Source organism: Porites lutea, chromosome 5 (genome assembly GCF_958299795.1).
Source record: "Porites lutea chromosome 5, jaPorLute2.1, whole genome shotgun sequence".
NCBI lineage: Eukaryota > Metazoa > Cnidaria > Anthozoa > Scleractinia > Poritidae > Porites > Porites lutea.
Genome location: NC_133205.1, coordinates 1831667 through 1850043, shown reverse-complemented (window position 1 = coordinate 1850043; position 18377 = coordinate 1831667). Strand labels below are relative to the sequence as shown.

Here is an 18377-nt window from a genome sequence, read left to right as displayed (position 1 = left end):
TTCGATGGGAGGTTGTCTCTGAGATCGTAGCCCAGTTAACTCTGTACAAACCTTTCTAAATTTTTTTGGGTCGACCCCCAAAAAATTAGAAGGGTTAGTATGGAGTTTTCTTCTGAGTATAACCGGCTATCATCTCAGAGAAAATTTGCCCCGAAATGCTCATTTTTGGTAAGTAGGCTTCTTGGACATTGTTCTAACAGAATATCCCCGGCTGACAAATCCCATAATTTCAGAAATTTCATTTTCAAGGTCACAACCTCTAAGAGAGATGGGGTCTGGGTCGGTTCCTTCCCGTCATGCACATCGGTAACGCGTGGGAATCAAAGATGGCGGCGACTCGTCGGTAAGTAGTGCTGAACCGAAAGCGGTCTTTTGTGGCTATATTATATCTATAATCCGCGCTTATAAACCCAAGAAAACGGTACCTTATTAGACATATCAAATGTTGGAAACGTCCTTACTCTTTTTTATCAATATTTTTGCGATGTAATATCCTTTTTTTGTGCATGTAAGCACAGCTGATGCACAGTTAGAGAAGAGTATTGAAATATCTCTAGCTATGCAACACTGCCTCGTCTGTTCTTAGATTGATCGGTTCGTTCTGTAGTTACCGAGGCACACATTACGTAAAACAAAAGAAACAATACAACCAAACAATAATCCCCCACCCCTCCCAAGAGAAAAGAACTCTCCTACGCGATTGATCAGTGTTCAAATTGAAGACTGAACGTCTTGTTTTATGATTGGCATTAAAGATTTACTGATTTGTTTTTAAGCAAATTCTTTGAAAAAGCACGGTCTTGCCATACATAATCATAGATTGGTAGTGTTTTCCCATGTCACATTTCACAGGTATACCTACAGGTCATCATACTACAGATATATAGCCAAAAACGAAGTTGTCTCCTTGCCCCATTTACTATCCTATCAAACAGGGTGATGAGATTGTGTTAATCATAGGACACAAGAAGGATGCATATCTTTGGGAATATCCAAATCTAGATTGTGTGGTTCCAGAAAATATCAATTCCATCACCATGGAGGGTATTCTATTTTAGGACCCCCTGCCACATTTCATAAAGAACTGATGACTCCCCATCCCTCCTGAATTTCCAAATGTGTGACAAAGACTCCCAACCCCTCTGGAGAATTTCATTTTCACAAAGAATGATTATCAAAGTGAAAAACAAGGTACACTACGCAGGCCAGGGTGCGGAGAAAGTCAGTTTTACAGCCTACCATTCGGGCAAGCTGAAGCTAGCATGTACTAGCCCACAAGTCATTTCAGCTAGCCCAAAACCCTTTTTGATTAGCAGGATTGATTACAAACGTTCTGTAATTTGAATTTCCCAAAAAAACAGCACATGCCTGTCGGGCAAGTTAAGTACAAAAATCACTAGCCCGATAGCAAAATCCACTAGCCCTGGGCTATCGGACATGACTTGGCATGCTGACTACCACTCAAAAGTAAGTTAACAGTCTTGGCTCGATCCTTGAGACACGAGGATTGGGTTTCAAGATGCAAGGATGGAGTCTTGAGTTTCGGGCTTCAAGGTATCCACGCAAAATTATTTTTGTTTTCTGAAAGAACGATGTTGCATAGTCACGAAGCCATTCAAAAATTCGAACTGATGATCGGTGCTTGCGGTGCAGTGTTCTGTAACTGTTTGAATTGCCAGCTTTCGGCAAGCTTTCAATAAATAAGTATAAATCTATATTTTTGGTTTCAAAGATTTATCCTGCATTTCCAATGTATATAGCCTTTGCTCACCGTGTTCAGAGATTTTAACGCAGATGAACGGTGTGGCTTGGCAAGTCACATATTTATGCATTTATATGACAAACTGTCTTTCTTTTAAATAGCGGCATTTTCACGAGTATTTGAGTACGTAAATTTGCTCTTAGTTAAGCTTCAAACTCTTTCGTGTAAATGCAGCTCACAAGGATTTCATACATGTAACATGTAGCCTTTTACTCGCGATTCCGTGACTGGTTTCGTTCGAATGTTAGAAAGTAACAAGGAATGCACAACCAGGCAAACGAGTCTGCAGAAATCGGAAAACTAGTTGTCATGTGATTTTGAGTTTGACACACAGTAAGACCTTGTGCTATTGATTTGTGAGATAGACAAAATCTAGTTTTTGGATCCAAGTGTGTGAATGTCTGATCTTGTTTTGGAACTATTAAAGAAGTTTTATGGTTGAAAAATTTGGTTTGAGTACAATTATTATTGCCATGTGTTTGTTAAATATTGGAAAAGGTAAACATGGTATAATAAATATCATTATCTTGTCAACTTTCAGACGAAAAAGCAAATGGGATGTGCCATCCTCAGAAAATGACAGTAGTTCAAGCAATACCAATTTATCAGCTACAGATGCAGCAAAAGAAAGGGCAGCAAAACTAAATGCAATGTTAGCAGCTCAAGGAAAACTTGCAAAAGGCACTCCACCTCCATTCGTGGTATGATATAATTGGTTTAATTTTTCTACAGCACTTCAATCTAATGATCAAGGAGTTTTTTCGTGATATATAAATTTTGATTGTACATTTACAGGGCCAACCATCTCCCGCAGCCAAACCGACAGCAACACCTTCTCAGGCATTGAATAATGGCAATAAGAACCTCAACCAAGATTTAATAACAGCTGAAGTTGAGATTAATGATTCTCCAGCACGGTAAGATGTCCTTACACTTTCCTTATACAGTATGCTATATACAGTATGTGTCATGTATTTACAAAATTTAATACTGTAAATCCTCTAATAAGCCCTCCCTTCTCGTGGGAAGAAAGCTATTAGTCAATCACGACTGTAAAACTTTGTGTGTACTAATCAGGGATGTTTTATTCACCAACTGACTGTTTGGAGAGGTTAGTTTCAAAAAAGAAGTTGTACTAGAACTAACACATCAGAAGTGGGTAACACAAAAACTGGTTTTTATCACCTTTATGACCTTCTAATAAAGTTTGATTACTCAGTATGATTTACTAACTTTGCTTAATGTAAACAAATGTTTTTCATCAAACTTCATGTATATACGTGTTTAATAAAATTAAATATTGTTTATGTTCCCTTTTTCCTTCTTTTGTTAGAAACTTCTTATGCCGTGGCACAACACAAGATGAGGTAAGGCTCCATATTATCATCACATGTGCTTGTGTTTTATTTTTATTATTTTATTTTATAATTTTTGCCACACAAAATATGTACATACTGTGTACTGTATGTGTATGTCGTGGTTCAATTTTTTGCTTGGTGTATGAATTTGTTGGAATATTAAAGTGTTACATGTGGATCATAAACGGGGTGGAATTTTGAGTTGTCCTTATGTTTTATATAATTTAAATAAAATCATATACATGTATCATGATGGTACCTGCTAGTTGCCTAACAACTGGCACAAGCAGAACTACATACCTAAACTTTTGAGGTTGTAATTTGCAATCAGGAAACTCAAGTAAATTAATTTGGCCTTCTTTATGGTAGATCAATCGTTACAGTGGAGCAGCTGTATCCACCAGGGGGAAATTTATGACTGATCAAGAAAAAAAGGAAGCTGAAGGAACTGGGTAAGAGTTGCTAAGAGAATTTATCTTCTCTGAGTGTCTTCTATCATATGCACTCATATTTAGGAGATTGGCACAATAATCAGACATCTCCGTCTGGGACTTTTGTAGTCAACCATTGCTTCTTTAATATTTGCTCAAAACACAATGCTTTGTACAGTAGAGGGAAAAGTGATGGTATTAAAAGACAAGCTAAGAGTGCCTTATACAGCTTATATCTTCCTCAAATTTTCATGTTAAAAAAATGTTCTATGTTATATTAATGAAAATTTGCATGTGCTGATTGCCACTTTAAATATATTTGTTTCAGAGTGAAACCACTGTACCTCTGTATTCAAGGACTCACACAAGAAAAAGTTGATTGTAAGTTATTGAACAGCCTCAAGTGTAAAATGTGAATATTAGCAGAATAGTAACAATAGACTTTATTGATTAATAATAAAATGACAACGACAAATTAAACCTTACTGGAAAATGTTTGGAAAAAAATACGAGTGTTTTTTAAAATTACAAATGTGCTGTTTCAGTGGCCACATTTTATATGTGGAGAATGTCAATCAAACTGAATCAGAATGGATTAGCTTGACCTAACTAACCCGGGAATTTTTTTTAATAGGGATTAATAAAAAAGACCCTTTCAAAATTGCATTCCATTTGCCCCAAACCCATTTGCTCATCAGGCGGTAGCTTAACCCATTTTCTCTAGCATGAAATGTATATCGGAATATCTCTATTTCTTCTGAATGGGATGCCAGTCTATCGCAGGGTTACCATCAGTGTTAATTTGTGTATGTATACCCTTTTATACACCTCGGTGGAGTGAGAGTAAAGTGTCTTCTCTAAGAATACAATGTGGTGACGTAGCCCTTGCCAACACCATTCTGATCTGAAATCATCACTTTGCTTGCAGTGGCTGTGAAGCGAATAATGGAGATCATGAATGGGGCACCAGTAGTAGACATAAATAGCAGTCAATCATCTCAGCCAGGAATGCCTCAGCCACCGAGAATGCCTGTTCCTGCCCCCATGCCAACTCCTGTTTTGAACCAAACTTTAGCAATATTTGACCGACAGCCATTGCCACCAGGGGTAAGTACAGTCTACATTTATGGGAAGCAACTCAGGGGGTGTAAGGAAAAGCTAACCAGGCTTTTTTATTAGTCAAGCCAACTTTTTTAATCAACTGCACCTTCAAACTTGCCCATGTCTTTGTTTTCCAGAGCCATTTGAGTGAGCTAGTGGTAAGCGCTTCTTCTGCTGTTGAAGTTGGCTGGCAGATGGCTCTTAGTGACATTTCTTAGAACTATCTCCTTGTTCTGAGAAAAATAGTTCCTGAGTAATCCAGTAGATGTGCTTTTTTTTGCAGATGCATTATGTTCAAGAGAAAGTGTTTGTTGGGCTAGATAATGCCTTGCCAGAATTTATTGTAAAGGACAAACTTCAAGGACCAGGGGTATGTCTGTAGTCATCCTATCTGTTGTTGTTTGTGGAGGAGCTTCAGGCTAAATCATTTTAAGACTATTTTTTCATATTCATTAAATTTTACAGCAATGTAGATCCATGGTATCTTTTGCTCAACATCATCCTCGGAGACCCAGGGGCAGATAGTGGGGATGAGGGAAAGTCTAAATGGACCGAAAAATATGGCACGAAGAAAAGTAAAGAACGGCGAGAAGAGCCCCTGGGGACAATGTCTTACCAGACCAGTTCCAAACGGTCGCCGTTTTCTGGCACCAATCAGAAGTCAGAACGGCGGCGACCGTTTGGAACTGGTCTGGTAAGACATTGTCCCCAGGGGCTCTTCTCGCCGTTCTTTACTTTTCTTCATGCCTTATTTTTCTGCTGGTTTAGACTTTCCCTCGCCCCCACTATCTGCCCCTGGGTCTCCGAGGATGGCTCAACATTGCATAATGAAAACAATATTTTTTCTCGCTCTTCTTTTACCAGGGATCCTATTTCCAGCACATTTGCACGCAAACTGGAGCCAAGGTATTGTAACTGTCAATCGCTATCATCCAATTTAAACATGTGATTCTCGGTTCAAAAGTACTGATTATTATAAATTGTTATAATATAACTTGCATCATGATTGATAAAGGTCACCTATAATTATTTTAAATTATAAAACTACTGTTCCAGGGTGTAGTGACTGTAGATCTGTTCAACATGGCAGACAATAATCTGTACATGTTGTGAATGGCCTCGACATGTTAGGGTGATTATTGCCATCATTCTTGTTTCAGCTGTCATTATTGTTATAGTTATTGTTATTATTATTTGTTGCTCTATAATTATTATTAAAATAATTGTTATTATCAAAATTAATAATTATTATTACTATGAAAAAAATTTACATTACTTGCCATTTTGGGAAGCTGTTGCCTGGCTTTACTAGCCGAAAGCAGTTGTGCAGGCCTACCAAGCCCCATTTTCCTTGGCAAATGTTGCCTGCCTGTCAGAATTGATTGTTATTAAAACATGCTAGCCCAAAGGGTTGCTCCACTGGTCTCAGGCTATCAGGCAGCATTTTCTTTTCTGTTATACTGTGTGTGTTGTTAAAAGTGTGTCTTTTTGTTTTTACCTTACTCAAGACAAAAGAATTTTCGTAATATGGTGTCCTATCCGTTTCCACTCTCACAATGTTGTGTTAAACTTGCAATCAGCCCAGACTTATTTCAAATTATTTTTTTAAAGGTACAACTTAGAGGTAGAGGATCTGGATTTATTGAGCCAACATCTGGTAAAGAAGCTTTTGAAGCTCTGTATATTTACATAAGGTATGTAAAAATTCTCTCTTGTAGCTACTGTAACCTTGTAATTTTTCATCAGCTTTATAATAAAAGCAGCACTGAGAATACTCTCCCATGGGCTCTTGTCAGTGTCCTCTTGATAGTGGTGTCTGCTAAATTCTGGTTCATTTTACAGTAAAAATACAAAGAATAGTTGGAGACTCAATGGTACTTGGGGGGTCCACTTTATTGGTTTCACATTATTGTGAATGTGTACATTCTATACTACATGATATTACTGATATAATGTTACTATTATATTCTTGTTCTAATAATATTTACAGCTCTTTTGAGTATTTACTCAGTTAAACTAACATTCCTAAACTCACGGGATTTAATGGTGGAATCTCAATATGACGAAGGGCCAAGGTTTCATTGTGTTGATGTTCTTTTCCACATTTTTTACTATAACTGTGGTGAAGAATACCATTTGTTATACCAAGGACTCCAGTATGAAGAGGTTTGTGATATGGGCACTCCACTTATTCTGTTTAATGCCAATGCTATTTTTTTTTCTCACTTCCACAGCCATAGTAAGGTCGATGGCTTAGCAGCAGCAAAGAAATTAGTGGAAAATCTTATAGAAACAGTGAGTTTCTAGCTTGCGTCATTTATTAGATCTATTTTAAGACAATACTCTTGCATAAGGAATGTTGATTATTACATGTAACTATGATTTTTGAATGAGCTTGTCTTGAGGATCTTGAGACTAATGAAAAAGAGAGATAGTGAAGGATACAGTAGAATAGTCAGATCATCCTTCTGATCAATCACCACTAATTGACGGTCTGTTTATTTGGTATTGTGTGGTTCCAAAAATTATCCATACCTCCCCCACATAAGGGATTTTTCCTTAGACCCCCCCCCCCCCCACCTCTCTGGAAATTCCAGTCAAGCTTCATACATTTACTCAAATTTTTGGGCCTTCGAGAATCCCCCCTCCCCGCCAGGAATTTCCAATCCCTTCTGTGGGGGAGTATGGATATTTTCTGGAACTACACATTGGTAATATATGCATCATTATAAGTTTCTGGGAAACTGCCCCCCTACCCCTCCCCTAAGCCAACATTAACACTTCTCACTTATGGCAAACCAATAATATTATTTTATTAATTTACACAAAATGATGATTGTTGTTACTTGTAATCCTTTAGGTTCATACTGAATACAAAGCATTTGAACAAACAAGAAGATCACATTATGGATATTCACCTTACATGAATGGTGGGTTACAAAAAGGAAAGAAAAAACATTCAAAGGGGCTACATCATGCTCTTTACTATCTTAATAAAAAGCTAAAAGGTGTCTTTGCATCATGTGCATTGCAAAAATAATAGCCCAGTTTTGTTATTGAACACTATATTTAGGTAATGAAAATTTTTTATGTCGCCTGTTGGACATGGATTGAAACTTGAAAAATTTGAGCCATTTTTATCAATTTTTAATGCCACGCCTGCAAAAATCACCAAAACATTGTTATGGTTAAGTGCTCCCTAATGAAATTAATTTAACTGACATCTTCTTCATAATTCTACAGGGGCATTTTGCATAAGGGTAAAGACAGAAGTTATGACTTCAGCACAGAATAGACCTTTGTTACGGGGCGGCCATTTTGCCTCAGGAGATTTAAAAAGCTTTGTTTATGCATGGCACAAGGCTAGCCATGCATAAACAAAGCTTTTTAAATTTTCTGAGATAAAATTGCCGCCACATGACAAAGGTTTGTTGGCCTCAAACAGCAAAATCCTCGTGACATAGTTCCGTTACTGTAACTATGCTCTTGTTAAAATTCCAGGCCCAAGTCCCTGAAAGGCTGATTAGCACTAAATCCAGGATTAAACATTTTGTTCCATTTTTGTATTTACCTGCCTATGCATTGCTTAGAGTAACATTCTATGTTATCATCATTGAGTCTTGTCGTAAAGTGTAAGCTCTAGTGACATATTCTTAGTCAAGACAATCCTGCTTAAAATTTGGCTTAATCCTGGGTTTAACTTAACCATCTTTCGAGGAACTGGGCCCAGGAGTTCGATTAGCCTCAAGCTTTGCCAGACTTATGGATTCAGCTAGAGGACCCCTCTTAGTAGCAAACAGCTCTGACTTGTACTTAAATGATGCATAATAACAAGGCACATATATAGTGGATATTACATGGTGGCGCGAAGATATGAATTTTATTTTCGAGTGGCAAAACAATATTTTACTCACTCGCTGCGCTCATTCGTAAAATATTGTTTTTGCCACGAGAAAATAAAATTCATATATTCAAGCAGCCGTGTAATGTTCTTTTTATTATATAGACAAAAAGACATTGATAAAATAATAGAGGGAAATGACCGAAATGATGTCATCGATAAACTCACGTGTGAGATTATGGAAAATAAACCACTCGGGTCCCGGATGTAGTTTTTATGAATTTTACGAGTGGTATATTTTCCAGTAAAACACTCGTGTCTATATAATAAAAAGTAATAATAAATTTATTAATGTATGTTGAAAGGAGGGTTAAGAAAGTAGATGGTGGTTTAGATTTCCCATCTGCTGATATTGCCCTCCAATAAAAAGCTAGTCAAATTGAACGTGTGCTGCTGTAAAGTTCTTTGCAACATGTACTAAATCTTGCCAACATTATGACTCCACTTGATCCCTTCTACTTCAAACTCAGTTAATTCCATTTTCCTGCTATTTCAAACTGATCAATAATTTTACTTTTTGTTTTTCTTTTTGCTTTTTGTCATCATTAACAGTTTTCTTTGCTTTACTTTTGTAACAGTTGGAAATCCACCTGCACAACCTCCTTCAGGATACCAGGTCTGTAAAATGAAATCTTGAAGTTATAAATAGATATTCCTGAAGTCCTATGAACTATGAAGTAGTACAGTATTAGTCTGTGTTCACTTGTATTTTCTTGTCAACTCAATTTATTTCAAGTGAAGTACATGTAGCACTGTCATGAAGTTCTTGGTGTATTTTTGTCAAAATATGATCAGTGAGTGTTTTTTATTGTTGCCAAGCGCCATCTTTAACACCAAAGAAAAGTCTTTATGTGAATTAATGTTAGCAAAACAAATAACTATTTCTAGCAATTCTTCAGAAACAATGATGTGCCATTACCTTGCTCAACTTTATTTCTCTTCCGCTTGGTTCATTGTCATTGTCTTCTTTCCTCTTGTTTCCTCTCCCCTTAATCTTTCTTGACCTAGTCATAATATATCTGTGTAGTAGGAACATTGTAATGATTTCAGTATCAAAGCGTAGGAGTAATTTACATGCAATACCCTCCTTAATTTCCAGCCTCCACCCTATGGATATCAACACCCACCCCCACATGGTAATGGCTTTCCCCAGCCTGTCCAGCCTCCTCCAGTGCCTGGATACATGTACAACCATCCTCCTCATGCGCCACTACATCAGGTATGTGTTAATACTTCTGTTTATGAGAATTAATAGATCGGACTTGAGTCCTTGGATCCTCGAACACAAGCACTTCTTGAAGTGATGAACATGCCTGCCCTATGACTTGTTGGACATTTTTTTAAAATCCTCACAATATTTTGTTGTCTTACCCGTGGTCATCCTCGGAGACCCAGGGGCAGATAAAGGGGGCGCGGGAAAGTCTAAACGGGCTGAAAAATATATATAGAACAAAGAAAAGTAAAGAACGGTGAGAAGAGCCCCTAGGGACAATGTCTTACCTGTCCAGTTCCAGATGGTCGCCGCCGGTCTGGCTTCTGATACGTGCCAAAAAACTTGTGTTTTTCTGGCACCAATCAGAAGCCAGAACAGTGGCGACCGTTTGGAACTGGTCTGGTAAGACATTGTCCCCAGGGGCTCTTCTCGCCGTTCTTTACTTTTCTTCGTTCCATGTATATTTTTCCGCCCGTTTAGACTTTCCCTCGTCCCCACTATCTGCCCCTGGGTCTCCGAGGATGACCCGTGGTTTGTGTGTGACCTGTGAATTATCATTCATGTGTTCTTTCACACTAGAAAAGTCTCTGGCACCCAGAGTACTAGCATGCAAGCATATTAACGGTCATTTTGTGCATCACTGTTGTCATTGTTTAAATATATTTTCTTTTATTTACAGCCTGTTCCACCACATGCTATTCCTCCTCGCTATGGGCCTCCACCTCCTCCAGGTACGCATGAGTGGAATGTTGGCTATTTAGAAAAGTAACTAAATGTAGTGTCCTGTGAAAACAGATAATTATTGTCCCTGAACCCCATCTCATGGCTATGTATGATTGCATGACAGAAGGTTGGGGGTAAAACTAAACTAGCTTTGATAATTTGATTTTTCCCTGAAAAATGGTCACAATGTTGCACTTTAAACATAATTTAAAAGCAGCATTATTTGTATAAAATTATGATGAGTTAAACATAACAGTTCTGCTGTACTCTAACATTAGTGGTGGCAGTTTCACCAGTGTAAATCTTAACCTTGTTGTAATGTTATTTCACTTGTTGTTGTAGTTGCAGGTTATCCTAACCAACTGCCACCCAATATGGGTCCTCCACCCCCAAGAGGACCAGAACCACATCATGGCTACCCTCCTGGACCCCATCACCAAGGAGCACCTCCACCTGGCCCACCACCAATAAGGCCCCATCAGGAGGGCCTAAAGCAACCTCCCCCTCTTGCACCTCATATGGTAGGTAGCATGTTGTGTCATGTCCAAAAAACTCATTTTAATGTCTGTCAGAATGCAAATGCAATTTTGTTTCCCTTTTGCTCTTGTTGATGGCATTGTGAATGTTTCTATGTTAATTGGTAGTTTTTGTGGTTGTACCGGTAATCTAAATAGCATACATCGAAATTTTATATGGAAACTTTTTGTTTTGTAGTGTTTTTTTAAAGTAATTTGTTAACCTTTTGCAGTGTTTTTGTTTTGTATTCAGTGTAAAAAAGAAATAAATAAAAGCTGTAAAATTACAAAAAAAAAATTAGGAGTGCAAATGTTAAATTTGCTTCTTTGTTCTTGAAGAGACCACCAAGGGAAACTGAATGTCAGTCTCAAGATCAAGGCCCAGCAGCAAGGTAGGTACATTGCATGTGTTGTGATTTCATTATTTTTATCTTTTATTCAAATTATTTGTTTATTTGTTTATTTTTTCTTTCCATAAACTTGTAAATAATTTATGTGAAAGTACTAAAACATGCTCAATAATAAAACAAGATAATACTGCATAGTGAGTGTCTTAAATGACCATGTCACAAAAGTACCGTATCTATTCGAATAAGCGCCCAACCTCGAATTAGCGCCCACCTCAAATAAGCACCCATCCTAAAGGCAGAAAAAGTTAATAAGCGCCCAGCCTTGAAAAAAGTGCTCATCCCCTCCTCCTCCCAATCAAACTCAAATAAGCGCTCACCCCCACCCCACCCACTTGAGTGAATAAATTCTAATAAGAAACTTCCCGAGGATGGAGTTTTCTTCAGAGTATTTTACAGAAACCTTTCTTTTTTACTTCTTCACGTTTTGTTATTAGCATTTATTGTTTTGTTGCAAAATAAACATACTTCACTTGCTGAAAATGGTGAAAATTTAATAAGCGCCCAGCATTGAATAAGCGCCCACCTTGAATAAGGGCCTACTCTCAAGGTCAAAAAATTTAATGAGCGCCCAGGGCGGTTAATCGAATAAATATGGTAATCAAACTTCAAATGGGGGGAACTGCCACCAAACTGAGTGAAACATCAAAATAACTTCACAAAACATTAAATGAAGGTATTAATAACACAGCAAATACAAAAGGAGGGAAAGGTGGACAAACTTGAAGAAGATTAAAATGGATTACATTTATAGCTATTCAAAGCTTTTTCGCCTAACAGTTTTTCAAAGTTCATTATTTTTTGTTATTTGTAAAGTTTGTTATAATGCTTGGGAGACATACATACTTGTTTCACGCAAACCTGTAATAATATTTTGCCATTCCCAAGTTATTTCTCAAGATCCATTAGGAGTAAGGAAACCAAACTATCAGAATGAGCCAGACAACCGTAATTCAGCCCCCTTAATGAAAAAGGAATTTTTTTTATTGTTTTGTAGTCACCAAGAGCAGTCTCAGAGGGGAAATGGACCACCACAATCCCAAGATCCACCCAGACGAAAGTTCAAAGAAAAGGTACTGTGTCTTGCACATGTAAGTGGGGCTAAGACCAGCGGGTTGTTTACTAAAGACTACTGTAGCAACTGGTGGCTTTCAAATATGAGTTTTAAAAGCGGGTGTCATTTAGTGTTGATGACAGATTTCCCGCCTGTGTAGAAATTCCATACTGATGACGTTTACTACTAAGATCTGGGTAGTGTGTCTGATTGGTCGTGCTGAGAATTGCTTCAACCATCACAAGCACTACCCAAATCTGGGTAGTGAACATCATTGGTGCAAAATGTCTTTATTTTTTTTCCTCAGGCTAAAATAATGTTCATGTACCGTACATGTATTGTTGTGTCGCAGTAGTTGGCTTTATCAAGAATGTGCTTTTTTAAGAACTCCCATAGCTCAGTCGGTAGAGCGTTGGGCCTTTGGTCCAAAGGTTGTGGGTTCAAACCCCACTGGGGGTCAGTGGCATAAATTTACTGCAAGTGTGGTGCTGCCCTTTGTTCCACCAAAGAACTAGGCTTTTTAACAAAATCAGATTCCTTGTTTGAAAAAAAAGTTAGGATTAATATTAGGCACTTTTAATCTGGAGAAAACCTGTCCCGTTTAGAAGGGTGACCCTCCGAACCAAGTCAACTTTAGCCAGCGTCTATATGAGAATAGAGTTGTCCCCTTTCCCGAGTCAACAGCGCTTGTGCGTGCTCTGCAAGGGATCTGATTGTCTAAAACAGCACTTGCGCATTCTCTGATCGTCTCACCTCGACGAAGTTGACCTGGTTGGGCGAGAATTAGGGAGAATTTGTCCTGGCTAGATTGGTGAATCTACCATCACAAAAGGGTGACCCAGCTAGGTGGGTCGCCTTTCTAACCGAGTCAACTTTTTGTTTCTCATATAAACGGTTCGCCAAGTTTTGTAAGGAAATGTGGGAAATGTCGGCTCGCTCAGGGTAGTTTGGGTAGGCAGGTGACCCTTCTACCTGGACAACTTTTCTCCATATAAATGGTGCCTCAGTGAACAAATAGTAATTTAATATTGTGATTGCAACTTAAAAAACTCTAGAAAGTTATTTCGCATTATGTCCCTCCATGACATTAGCATCTTATTGTTAAAGAACAACAAAGAGTTGCTTCCTTTTTTGGCCTCTTTTGTGTGGAGCATTTTTAATTCTTGATTTTGTCTTTTCACGTGCTAACATGATTTTTTTTCTTTTCTTCTTTCCCTGTAACTTGATAATGTTTGTTCAAACACGAATTTAGATTCCATTCAAAGCTTCTACGCAGGATTACAAGACAGTAGAAGCCGACCCAAAACATCAGGTGCACCGGGCTCCTTATTTTATTGTTTCCTTTGCAGGAATACTCAGTAGTTCAAGAGTTTGTTTTATATTTGTAGTTCAGTTTTATGTAGCAAGCTTTTGGCATTCTTCTCCAAAGAGCTGGAGGTAGTAAACGTTGTGAAAAAACGCCATGAGAAAGATTCGGAACTTTCGTTTGCTTTTACACTGACTTTATGATTGTTTGTTATTTACATGGACAAACTGGTCGGTTCACCTTTTGGGAAATAGCAAACAAATCTGGACTGATACGTCCAATTACCGAAAAACGACAAAGAAGGCCTGAAATCGGTATCAGTGATGGTTTTGAAGAAGTGGAACACAAATTTCCGCTTCGAGCATTCCGTTAGGGAAAACAAGACTACCTTTTCAGAATTCCTGTTGCTCCTTGAAATATTCCATTGAAACGATTCTGAAACTCGTGTTTCGTTTATTTTTCGACTGGATTTTCCGAAAACCTTGTAAATAACAAACTCTGGATTTCCCTCTTGTAGTACGAAATATAACTACCTGATTGGTCGCGTTCCAACTAATCGCATTGAGTGACATAGAACAATCGTAATCCATTGTTAGATTAGCAATTTAGTTCCGTTTTTTCCTCAGAATCAAACATTTTAACCACCCCCTACAATTTACACACCGGCAAAGAACGAAACTTGCAATAACTCAAGTCTCCTAGTGTTTTACTAATGCCTTTTCTCACTCCCACCAAACAGGAATTAAGACTAATGGCGTTTGCTAACATGTCTGTTCTTTCTTTCCTTTGCTGATTGATGACTTTCTTCTAGGAGTCCTCCATCTTAAATCCTTCCCTAGGTGAAGGCCACCGGCGTTCTTCAGCAGGGAGCATGCCGCCTCCCCCAGCCCTCGCACCGTCCTTGAAAACCAGACCAAAACAGAGTGAGTTTTCAGCACCTCTGCCGCCTAAAGATGCGATGCCTCCCCCGATAGCTCCTGTGCGCAGCCGAGCACCAGGTAAGGTCCACTTGAGTTAAATGAAGGTAAAGGTCCTTTGTTTACGTTGGTAGCTTGTAACAGTACTCATTACACCAGAGAGCTTTAGATTCTAAGACCACGGCGACTACAAGGAGGAGATGTTCTCGGATCAAAAACTGCCTACCTACCCCTCCCCTAAGCTAACATTTTACCCTAAATGAGAAGTAAGTCTTAATGTTAGCTTAGGGGAGGGGTAGGTGGGCAGTTTCCCAGAAACCTAAATTGATCCATGTTCTCAATACTAAGTAGTGCGCGCGGGTGAACCAGCGTCATTTTGGCGGGAAAACGTGATAGCGGTCGTCATTTCGCGACGGGCATTAGCGAGGTGCCGTAGTGACGGAAACAAGTTATCAAGCGTTAAAAGTTTATCATTTTGCTATCCGGAGAGGGATTAACCTCCTTAAATAAAAATAACTGTGATAACTTCTCTGGTGAAAAAAGGAGAATGAAACTTTCAGGAGTGTGGTGGTTGAGAATACGCGAAACAAAAACTCAAATTTCATCCTCCAATCTATAGGGTCTTTAAGATGCCACAACGGCGACGACAACGAGAACATCAAAAAAGCGATAGGTTGAATAGGCATAACAAAAATTCTGCGCGTGCATCACGTCTTTTTTGTACATTTCTTTGCCGTCACTACATGACTACGACAGGAAAATGCCTAATTTCAAGTTTTGTGGAGGACGTAAACAAGCGACGGCTAATTTTTTTTCCTCTTTCTGAACTTGAATATGGTTCTTAGGAATTCGGCTCAAAAAGGGTTCGCTTGCATTTGACAAAGTAAATGAGTTGGAGTGATCGCGATGGAGATTGAAAGAACGCAAATTCAGTTTTTAAGCGACATTTTCGTGGCCGTCGCAGTCGTGATATCTTAAACTCCATTATAAAAGGACTCTACTGAGAAACCTGAGGCCGACGATGCTCCGTTTTACGGATATGTAAAGCAACTTAAAGGTACATGGAAACTGGAATAAAGTTGAAACAAGAGCACACCTGAGAATTGAACTGAACCTCCCTCACAGAGTGCTGATCCTTGTTCCTTAGTGAAGTAGGGTTTCACTAGGAAAAGAGTGAAGGATTATTGAGGCCAGTAAAATTTCGATATTAACAATACAACCACCACCCACCTTCCTTTAGATTTATCTACCCCAAGACTGGCGGTCTTTGCACAACGTTTTCTACGCCTAAACTGTACCTTCAAACTTACTAAGCGTGTTTTGTTTTACAGATCTTTAGTTTAAGCAACCATAAGGAAATTTCTTCTACATCCCATGACGTTGAGTCAATTCTCACCCGGCGTAAACTTCACCGACTTTTGCGGTCGCAAAAAAACAACCATAAAAACGTCCAGTCGCATGAAGCCTTGCTATTTTAGAGCAATATTTATGTTTTAAGAAATCTCAGGTGCGATCTTGATGACCTTACGTTATTACGGTGATATTACGGTGACTCAAGTCGCGGCTCGCGGGGTGCCCGCTTTTGCAGTGGTTGGAATTGACTATAATGGCAGATGGGATCTATACCGGTGTTGTTTTTTCTTTGATACTAATTTGTGTTTTATTCTTGTTTCATGTGAACCCTGTGGACACTCTGATGATGGTAACTTATAATTACTTCTTTTCTGCCTTCTTTTTTCTGCTCTGTTATCATTTGTTTCCATGTGTTGTGCTGTGTGTTTCTCATAACAGCAGGAAAGCGAGAAGCAGCGACTTTCTCACAACCCGCACCTGTTGCAACAAAGAAACAAAAAACGGAGGACAGCGCAGCCATGACGTCCTCCGCGATAGCTTCATTGGTAGCTTACGGCGAGGAGGACTCGTCAGACGAGGAAGGGTCAACTTCACCCGAGCACAAACAGGTTACTCCGCAGAAGAGAGAAGAGGACAAGAGTCGGCAGGGTGCCAGACTGCCTTTTTGGGCCGTGAGACGCTAGTCACTGTTGTTCGCGTAGGGGAAGAAGGAGCGAGGGGATTTCAGTGCAAGATTTTTTTTCACCTCCTACATGTACATCACTTGTCAGTCGGGCAGGGATCAGTGAGGTGATTGCCTCGTCCGTCACTCTTTTAACAAGCCAACCATCCAATTTTCCCAATTACTAGGCGAGGACAGGGAGCTCGCCGGTCGCTGAGACTACTGTCGGTAAATTTGTCGGCGGTTAGTTTGTGGGAAGCCGTCCGTGTGTAAGTTGGTCATCTCTGTGAGACAGTCCATCTTGGGTATTTCTGACCAATACGGTGGAAATTCAAACGGTTCATTACGAATGTATGCTAGTCATCGAGCCTTTTTTAAAGCCAAACTCATCCCCAGAGTCTTTACGTTTGACAACTTGTAGTGGTAGCGAAAAGACCTTAGGGACGAGTTTGAAAAGGGACATCCCCAGCAGATCCCGCGCGCTTTCTCTTACGAAACGCATTCAACGTTTAAGACATTCAGAATTCTTCTCGCGTCATGCCTCGTCCAATACCCACCACCCAACATTTATCACAAATGGTTTCCTGAAAAAGAACATGAATGAGGTTTTTATTAAGCTATGTATGGCGAGAAAGTACGGCCGTTAATGTTGCGTCGACGGGGAATTAAAAACGCTTACTGGCGGGGAATACAAAAAACCCTGACGTCCCCAGCGCTTGACCTTTGTGAGAACAATTTTTGACGAGGGATTGAGGCGCCTGCGTCGAAGACGTCATCCAAGCCCGGTTAGTAACGCCAGCGAAGCAGCGTCGATATCCTTGTTCTGGGTCCCAGTGAAGTCAACGGATTACCGGAAATGCGTTTAGAATTTCCCCTCATCCTGGTTGGCAAATCGACAATGGCACACTTAACAGGCCAGTCAAGGCGTGTACTCAAATCCTGATACACAGACCTGTGGGGGCCCAGAGCAAGGACTTCGGCGCTGTTTCACACACACCATCCTTTCACAGCTAAAAGGGGAAACTTCTTCTAAGTTTTGCATTCCGAATAAGGGAATGAGACCTCTCAGTTCCTGTGCCCTGTGGTAGAAGAGTATGCCACGAAATACACAGCTCGTTTTTTAAAGGAGGGAAACATTGCTTAAAGTAAACCTATCCTGCGTAGCAGACGATAGTTTTTATAGAGGAAGGGAGAAATTTCGAGTATGCGCACGCGCACGAGGGGAGAAAAAACTCCCTTCGCGTGTTCCCCTCGCGCGTTCCATAAAAACTAACCGAAAAGACTAAGCGGCGCCTGTCACGCAGGCTAAAGTAAACCCATGTTCGTGTCAGGGATTTGGGAAACAGAAAAATATATTTTTAAATCTTGTCTATAAATTTCAATTTTATCCAAAGAAAATGTGAATAAATGAGGCAGTGTGTGAAACCTAGTTTCATGTTCAATTTCAGTTGGTTTGGATACTATTCAATTACGAATTTAATGAACCTTAGCCGGTACTAAAGCTAATGATTCATAATTTAGTCACCGAATTCGTGGCAAATAAAATTTTCAGGGCGAAGGGGTCATGTTCCCCTAAACCTCCAGATACGTGTCTTCACACACTTCGCAATAAATCCTTGATCCGTCGCAAAGACTGTATCCGTCTCAGAATTACTCTGCTATCGCCAAGTATGTG

General features: G+C 39.4%; 1 protein-coding gene and 1 non-coding gene across 2 annotated transcripts; both read left to right on the top strand.

The window, feature by feature from the left end:
- The first annotated feature begins 275 nt into the window (after nucleotides 1-275).
- Nucleotides 276-17969, top strand: LOC140936787 (uncharacterized). Its single transcript, XM_073386274.1, has 21 exons — nucleotides 276-343; nucleotides 2304-2463; nucleotides 2558-2679; nucleotides 3096-3129; nucleotides 3490-3572; nucleotides 3880-3932; nucleotides 4480-4658; nucleotides 4936-5022; nucleotides 5517-5558; nucleotides 6264-6346; nucleotides 6887-6947; nucleotides 7513-7582; nucleotides 9132-9169; nucleotides 9653-9772; nucleotides 10446-10497; nucleotides 10805-11010; nucleotides 11344-11396; nucleotides 12409-12484; nucleotides 13718-13777; nucleotides 14583-14769; nucleotides 16480-17969. Exons 1-21 carry the CDS (start codon nucleotides 297-299, stop codon nucleotides 16722-16724), a joined length of 2058 nt encoding a protein of 685 aa, XP_073242375.1. The 5' UTR covers nucleotides 276-296; the 3' UTR covers nucleotides 16725-17969.
- Trnak-uuu (transfer RNA lysine (anticodon UUU)) lies at nucleotides 12852-12924 on the top strand. The gene has a single exon. It is a non-coding gene; the product is annotated as a tRNA-Lys (tRNA).
- Nucleotides 17970-18377: the final 408 nt, after the last annotated feature.

What these genes read in the sequence shown, in the direction of transcription:
- LOC140936787 (XM_073386274.1), top strand. Translation starts at nt 297, where the DNA reads ATGCACATCGGTAACGCGTGGGAATCAAAGATGGCGGCGACTCGTCG. An exon ending in TGGAAAATCTTATAGAAACA is followed by an intron (nt 6,948 to 7,512) that starts GTGAGTTTCTAG and finishes GTAATCCTTTAG; the next exon opens with GTTCATACTGAATACAAAGC. An exon ending in GACGAAAGTTCAAAGAAAAG is followed by an intron (nt 12,485 to 13,717) that starts GTACTGTGTCTT and finishes ACACGAATTTAG; the next exon opens with ATTCCATTCAAAGCTTCTAC.